Source organism: Clupea harengus, chromosome 6 (genome assembly GCF_900700415.2).
Source record: "Clupea harengus chromosome 6, Ch_v2.0.2, whole genome shotgun sequence".
Classification (NCBI taxonomy): domain Eukaryota; kingdom Metazoa; phylum Chordata; class Actinopteri; order Clupeiformes; family Clupeidae; genus Clupea; species Clupea harengus.
This window is the reverse complement of record NC_045157.1, coordinates 11,148,498-11,155,997: the sequence shown is the minus strand read 5'-3', so window position 1 is coordinate 11,155,997 and position 7,500 is coordinate 11,148,498. Positions and strand designations below refer to the sequence as shown.

The 7,500-nt window shown below is 45.3% G+C and overlaps 1 protein-coding gene and 1 pseudogene across 1 annotated transcript in view; one reads left to right on the top strand and one right to left on the bottom strand.

Annotated features, from left to right (window-relative positions):
• The window catches only part of LOC105888595, a 51,681-nt pseudogene that overhangs the window by 27,519 nt on the left and 16,662 nt on the right, over positions 1-7,500 (bottom strand).
• The window catches only part of pdgfrb (platelet-derived growth factor receptor, beta polypeptide), a 16,426-nt gene that overhangs the window by 6,619 nt on the left and 2,307 nt on the right, over positions 1-7,500 (top strand). Inside the window, exons 8-16 of the mRNA XM_031569824.2 lie at positions 1,075-1,280; positions 1,631-1,725; positions 1,938-2,070; positions 2,469-2,573; positions 2,855-2,965; positions 3,125-3,278; positions 3,648-3,814; positions 6,154-6,269; positions 6,812-6,934. Of these exons, the coding sequence (XP_031425684.1) occupies positions 1,075-1,280; positions 1,631-1,725; positions 1,938-2,070; positions 2,469-2,573; positions 2,855-2,965; positions 3,125-3,278; positions 3,648-3,814; positions 6,154-6,269; positions 6,812-6,934 (1,210 nt within the window). The remainder of the gene's footprint in view (positions 1-1,074; positions 1,281-1,630; positions 1,726-1,937; positions 2,071-2,468; positions 2,574-2,854; positions 2,966-3,124; positions 3,279-3,647; positions 3,815-6,153; positions 6,270-6,811; positions 6,935-7,500) is intronic.

Sequence of the window (7,500 nt, the reverse complement as noted above, 5' to 3'; positions counted from 1 at the left end):
GTTGGAATCCCGGACGAGCCCCCAATTATGATAGGTGAAAATTCACCCTAGTTACCTCAGGACTCCGGAGCTGCATATAAGTATATTTATTAGACAAACAACAATTGCAATTGGGCTCACTCACAAAACAAGGATGAAAGTGAAGCAATGATAAACACATTGCACAAGGTTTATATAGACAGAAGTTGAGCGTTCAGCAGGGAAAACCACGTGGTGGATTTCTCACGTCCGAGGCAAGGATGGAAGTTTTGCAAGGTTGGAAGAAGCACAGTTCGACCCTTCTTATCTCTTCTGGTCTAAACATGCTCTTGTACATATGCAGACTAAGTGGCACCTAATATTCTAAGTTACACACGCACACAGAAACACAGAAAAGCCATGTTCCTGCTTACATAAGTACATGATTCATATAAGGTAATTAATAATACAAGGCACTTGATTATTATATTCTTAAGTTATTAACAGTGTTTGGAAATTATCTCCATCAGTCGTCATCATCATTATTACCCTCGTCATCTTCATCGTCATCATCACCATTAACATCATCATCTTTCCCAATGTGAGATGGGCTATCTAGTTCAGTGCAGAAGTGGAGACTGAGGCATGGCTCAATAATTACAAGCTTCTTGGTCTTTCCAGTTAAATCCATAACTCAACACACAATGTGTGTGTAGGTCTGATAGACGAGTACTGGTGACATCAGCATAATCCCATTCATCATCATCATCATCTTCATCAACACCAGATCCACCCCCTGTTTCACTAACGCCCGTCAGGTTATAGCTATGATCATCAGAGTCATCATGTTTGCCTCATTATGTGGCCATTGCGTAGACCAGTCACTGTGCCGTCAGTCAGTCCACGCCGTTCCCTTTGCCGTCATGCGTGTATCTGCCCAGCAGAGGGCAGGCTATACAAACAGTTACAGAAACATCACAGAGGATATGTGTGTGTGTCTGTGTGTGAAGTTCAACTGATGTGTGTGTATGTGTTTGTATCCATATGTTTCTGCATAAATATTCATGTGTGTGTGTGTGTGTGTGTGTGTGTGTGTGTGTGTGTGTGTGTGTTTAGGTGTGACAACAGCAGCGTGTTGAAGCCCCTCTCCTCAGACTCGGCCGGAGTAAGTGTAGAGACGAATGTGACGTATAACACGTCACGTCACACACACCAGACGCGCAGCCAGCTGATCTTCCAGCAGCCACAGCTCATCACCGTCCGCTGCTACGCAGAGAACACACTCGCCCTGAGCACGCAGAACATCAAACTTGTCTCCAAGAGTACGTACAGATGTGTGTGTGTGTGTGTGTGTGTGTGTGTGTGTGTGTGTGCACTCCTCACCATTCACTGCCACACCGAGAACACACTCACCCCGAACATGCAGAACATCAAACATGTCTCCAACAGTATACACGCATATGTGTGTGTGTGTGTGTGTGTGTGTGTGTGTGTGTGTGTTCAGCATCATGCATTGTTGTTATATTTATTTGTTTGTGTGTCTGTGTGCATGTATGTGTGTGTGTATTTGTGTGCCCATCACCATGTGTTCGTAATGTGTGTGTGTGTGTGTGTGTGTGTGTGTGTGTGTGTGTGTGTGTGTGTGTGTGTGTGTGTGTGTGTGTGTGTGTAGCATTGTTTTCCCAGGTGGCAGTGCTAGCAGCAGTTCTTGCACTGGTCTGCATCATCATCATCTCCATCATCATTCTCATTGCTGTCTGGAGGAAGGTGAATTATCCCTCACACACACACACACACACACACACACACACACACACACACACACACACACACACACACACACACACACACACACACACACACACACACACACACACACACACACATATTGTGTTTATGTGATGTAATCTGACCTGTCTTTGTGTGTGTGTGTGTGTGTGTGTGTGTGTGTGTGTGTGTGTGTGTGTGTGTGTGTGCAGAAGCCTCGTTATGAGATTCGCTGGAAGGTGATTGAGTCTGTGAGTCTGGATGGGCATGAGTACATCTATGTGGACCCCATCCAGCTGCCCTATGACCTCACCTGGGAGTTGCCCAGGGATAGCCTCGTACTGGGTAAGTCTGTGTGTGTGTGTGTGTGTGTGTGTGTGTGTGTGGGTGTGTGTGTGTGTGTGTGTGTGTGTGTGTGTGTGTGTGTGTGTGTGTGTGTGTGTGTGTGACAGACAGACAGACAGACAGACAGAGCAATGGACAGATATGTGACCGCCAGATAGATAGATAGATAGATAGATAGATACAGACAGAGCAGTGGACAGATATGTGACTGACAGATAGATACAGACCGACAGATGGATGGATGGAGACTGACAGGTAGACAGGTGGATAGATACAGAATGACAGGTAGACAGATGCATATAGAATGGATTAGCTGTGATACAGAGATGATGATGAGGATGACGATGATAACGTTGATGAAGGTTACAATGGGAGTGTGTGCTGTCTCTGTGCTTCAGGTCGGACTTTGGGCTCGGGAGCGTTTGGCCGCGTTGTCGAGGCAACAGCTTACGGTCTCAGCCATGCTCAGTCTACCACCAAAGTGGCCGTGAAGATGCTGAAATGTAGGCACAGAATATATATATACACACACACACACACACACAGTTATTTGGTTTTAGGCAGATGGACACAAGCACATCACTAGGATGATTTATAATGATGAATGATGCTTCTTGAATGGTAGATTATATTTATTACATGGTTATTGATTGATAGTGATGAATGACATGTAATACATGGTTATTTATTGATGATGATGAATGATATTTTTGCGTGGTGACTGGTTGATAATGATAAATGATATGTATTGATTGATATTAACTATTGATGACTGTGATGTCAGCCACTGCGAGGCGGAGTGAGACTCAGGCTCTGATGTCAGAACTGAAGATTATGAGTCATCTAGGACCCAGCCTCAACATAGTCAACCTGCTGGGAGCCTGTACCAAACAGGGTAAACACACACGCACACACACACACACGCACACGCACACGCACACGCACACGCACACGCACACGCACACGCACACACACTTATATATATAACATATATCATCAATGTATTTTGAGTGTTCTTTTTGTTATCCTGATTGGTGCACTGTGATTGGTTCAGGGCCTCTATACCTGGTGACGGAGTACTGTCGCTATGGTGACCTGGTGGATTACCTTCACCGAAACAAACACACATTCCTTCAGTATTACGCCGACAAGAACCGCCGCGAGGCTGACCTCTACTGCAACGGAACCTTAGAACGCTCTGGGAAAGGGTAAGAACAGTACACTCTCATCGCAGTACATTGCACAACACAGTTCCAATGTTCTCACATGATGCAGGATGAACAGGATGACTTGTACTCGTGTATGTGAAAATACAGTCACACACACAGTTGCAGAGAACAGCAGGGTGTGTGTGTGGGGGGCGGGGGGGGGCAGACAGAGTCAATAAGATGGGTCATAAGAAATCAGAGAGGCCGTGTGTGTGTGTGTGGGGGGGGGCGGGGTGCACTAAAAGTGTATGTGTTGTACTGTCAATATGCAGTGTCTGATAAGTGTGTGTAAGTGTGGACTGTTCATGTGCAGTGTATGATAAGGGTTTGTGTGTGTGTGTGTGTGTGTGTGTGTGTGTGTGTGTTCAGGTACGTGTCGTTTGGCAATGACAGTGATGGCGGTTACATGGACATGAGTCGAGATGAGCCCAGTGAATACATGCCCATGCAGGACCACACACACACCGTCAAATACGCAGACATCCAGCCATCAGGGTACGAGTCACCCTACCAGCAGGACATCTACCAGGAGCAAGGTGAACATACACACACAGACAAACACACACGTGCGCACACACACGTGCGCACACACACACACACACACACCACACGCGCACACACACACACACACCACACGCGCACACACACACACACACCACACACACACACACACACACACACACACACAGACAAACACACACGTGCGCGCACACACACACACACCACACGCGCACACACACACACACCACACACGCACACACGCACACACACACACACACACACACGCACGCACACACCACACGCGCACACACACACACACACACACACACACATTTTAAACACTTACCATAGCAGTATAATAATCATTGAGAACACTATGTACACACATTGTGCACTAGATATGGTCCAGCTCATGCAGCCACTTCACTACTGAATGAGAGCCATTGTGTGTGTGTCTGTGGGGGGGGGGAGGGGTGTCACCTGTGCTGTATGTTAGTCTTTTAACTTTTCATGCAAAAATGCACTTCGACCACCAAAACATTTCCTACTTCATCCTCAAGTGACCTGTGTATAGCTATAGCATATCCTCTCTCCTATTAAACTACTTTATTACTCGATGTACAATGAACTAAAAAACACAAAAAAACATCAAGCATTGCAAAATTATTGCAAAGAATTATGCGTTGCTGTATCCACTATGTTTGCACAGTTTAGTGTTGCATTGCAAAAGTAAAGAAAAGCGTATGACACCTCATACATATTGTAGAACAAATCAAATACAGTAAATATGAAATTCAGCTATATGCCTCAAAACAGCTCCATGCTAAATATTCTGTGGTGCACTATAGTACAAAAAAGTGTGCAGACATTTTTCTTTCCCAGTACAGTAAGTGAAATAACAAAACATGAGACTACCACTAGAAGACTTCTGCAGCACTTAATGCTGATCCGTGGTGTCCTCTGAATTTAACGTGACATTTGTATGAACTTCTGAACACATTTACAGTACCGCAACATTCTCCTTTGCCTTGAATCTTTAGAAAAAAACGTAGCACATCTTATCCACCCCTAAAATCCCCCATATTCCACAAATATTTCAAGGCAAGCCGTTGTCATGACACCAATAACCAACTTTTTTGATGTGTTGGTTTGTCACAATTCTGTAGTGTGGCAAATTTACCACATTGTACAAATGGGTTCAGTGTTTGTTACAGTGGTTAGTGTTGTTGTCAAGCAAGCATCTGATCTGGGTTCAATGTTAGTACAGTGGTTAGTGTTGTTGTCCAGGCATCAGCTGACCTGGGTTCAGTTCTTGGGCACTGCTAGATGCTATTGGGTGAAAGTGTTTGCTAAGTATTTATTCATTTACTGTAGTTGCATTTTTAGAGTCACTTTGTCTCATTGATGCCCATGACTTACATATACAACAGTAATAGTAGGAAAATGTCTTCAGCAACACCTACATATAATGTTTTCCGTCATACATGCACATTTCAATGTAAAAGCTGTATAACCACTTTTGTATTAATTCAAACAATCAAAACAAAGCAGAATATTGAAAAAACCCCGGAACGATCAGTCTTATTTCAAGCGTATAGTTTCATTTGTACAGATACAGCATCTTTCCTTCTGCAGTGACCTAATTTTGAACTGAAAGTTTTTAAACTGAGGATAGTTGTACGGAGTTTTGCTGTTGGTGAGAATTGACTGAGACAATATCCACAGTTTAGTTCACGTAGTCTACAGACATTATGAATGTGTCAAATGTTTTGAAAAGGTGTACCTGGTACTGTAAAAATGTGTGTGTGTGTGTGTGGGTGTGGGTGTGGGTGTGTGTGTGTGTGTGTGTGTGTGTGTGTGTGTGTGTGTGTGTGTGTGTGTGTGTGTGTGTGTGTGTGTGAAATGTAGGAAGCATGCCCTGCAATACAGCTGGACAGCAGATGTCTCAGAGAGGATGGCACAGAGTACACACACACACACACACACACAGACACACACACACGCACACACACACACATACTTTAGCTCAAACAACGCTGTAGTTGTCCAGTAACACATGACCACGGGCCCAGGGCAGGTCAGTCAAACCCTGCTGCTGTTCGTCTGCATTGACTGTGAGTCTGTAGTCTTTTAAGGATTCAGTCTCTCGTGTTTATTCGGTCTCTTACTGTTGGGATCTCTGTTGGGGAAATCTTACTTTGCTCCTTAGACATGTTTTTCACAATTCATCTTCCATCTTTCACAATTCTCTCTCTCTCTCACCCTCTTCCCCCCCTTCCTGTCTCTCTCCATCTCCCCCTTCTCTCTCTCTCCCACTCTCTCTCTCTCTCTCTCCCTCCCTCTCTCTACCCGTCCCCCCTCCCTCTCTCTCTAGGCCATCATGTGGACGAGTCTATGGTCATCAGTGAGTCCCCCTTCCTGAGTGTCACTGATCTTGTGGGCTTCAGCTACCAGGTGGCCAAAGGCATGGAGTTCCTGGCCTCCAAAAACGTCAGTACCTGTGTGTGTGTGTGTGTGTGTGTGTGTGTGTGTGTGTGTGTGTGTGTGTGTGTGTGTGTGTGTGTGTGTGTGTGTGTGTGTGTGTGTGTGTGTGTGAATAGAGATTAATCGAAAGCAATGTTCTGTGTGGTTTTAAACAGGGAAGTAGGTATGAGTTGTGTTTTCATATTTGGTTTCAGGTGGATGATGCGGTAGAGGGTGTGAGTGTGTGCTTGTGTGTGTGTGTCACTGTGTTTGTGTGTGCTCAGGTTTCGATGCGTGAGAATGCGGTTCAGTTTGTTCTGTGGTTTAGAGTTGATTTGTGAAGACGTCTTCAGGTGTGTGTGTGTGTGTGTGTGTGTGTGTGTGTGTGTGTGTGTGGGTGTGCATGCATGCCTGTGTGTGTCTATGTCTGTGTGTGTGTGTGCATGCCTGTGTGTGTGTGTGTGTGTGTGTGTGTGTGTGTGTGTGTGTGTGTGTGTGTGTGTGTGTGTGTGTGTGTGTGTGCACGTGCGCGCTTGTGGCTGTTTCTCACTTGGCTCTCTCATGTGTAGTGTGTACATCGTGACCTGGCAGCCCGGAATGTTCTGGTTTGCGAAGGGAAACTGGTGAAGATCTGTGACTTTGGACTTGCACGAGACATCATGCACGATTCCAACTACATCTCTAAAGGCAGTGTGAGTACACACACCCCACCCCCCCCTACCCCACACACACACACAAATACAAACACACATACACACACACAACCACCCCCCACAAACACACGTACACACACCACTACCACCCCCCACAAACACACATACACACACACAACCAGGGGGGGGGGTTACAAACACTTGTAAAAAAAACACACAGATTTTCCAGAGATAAATAAACAGGCAATGACGTACTAACCATACTGGCACCGTAAAGGACTGCTCAGCACGGTTAGCGTCAAACTAAGAGACAGCTGTTGGGTTCAGGGGGGGGATGGGGTGGGGTGGGGTGGTGGGGTGGGGTGGTGTGGGGTGGGGTTACAAAGCACTTATAAGAGACACAGATTTTGCCAGAGATAAATAAACAGGAAATAACGTACTAACCGCACTGGCACCGTAAATGACTACTCAGCACGGTCATCGTCAAACTAAGAGACAGCTGCTGGGGGGGGGGTTACAAACACTTGTAAAGAGACACAGATGAGTAAATAAATAAATGCTACATAAATGTTAAATAAATACATTTTACAGGTTACAAAACACTT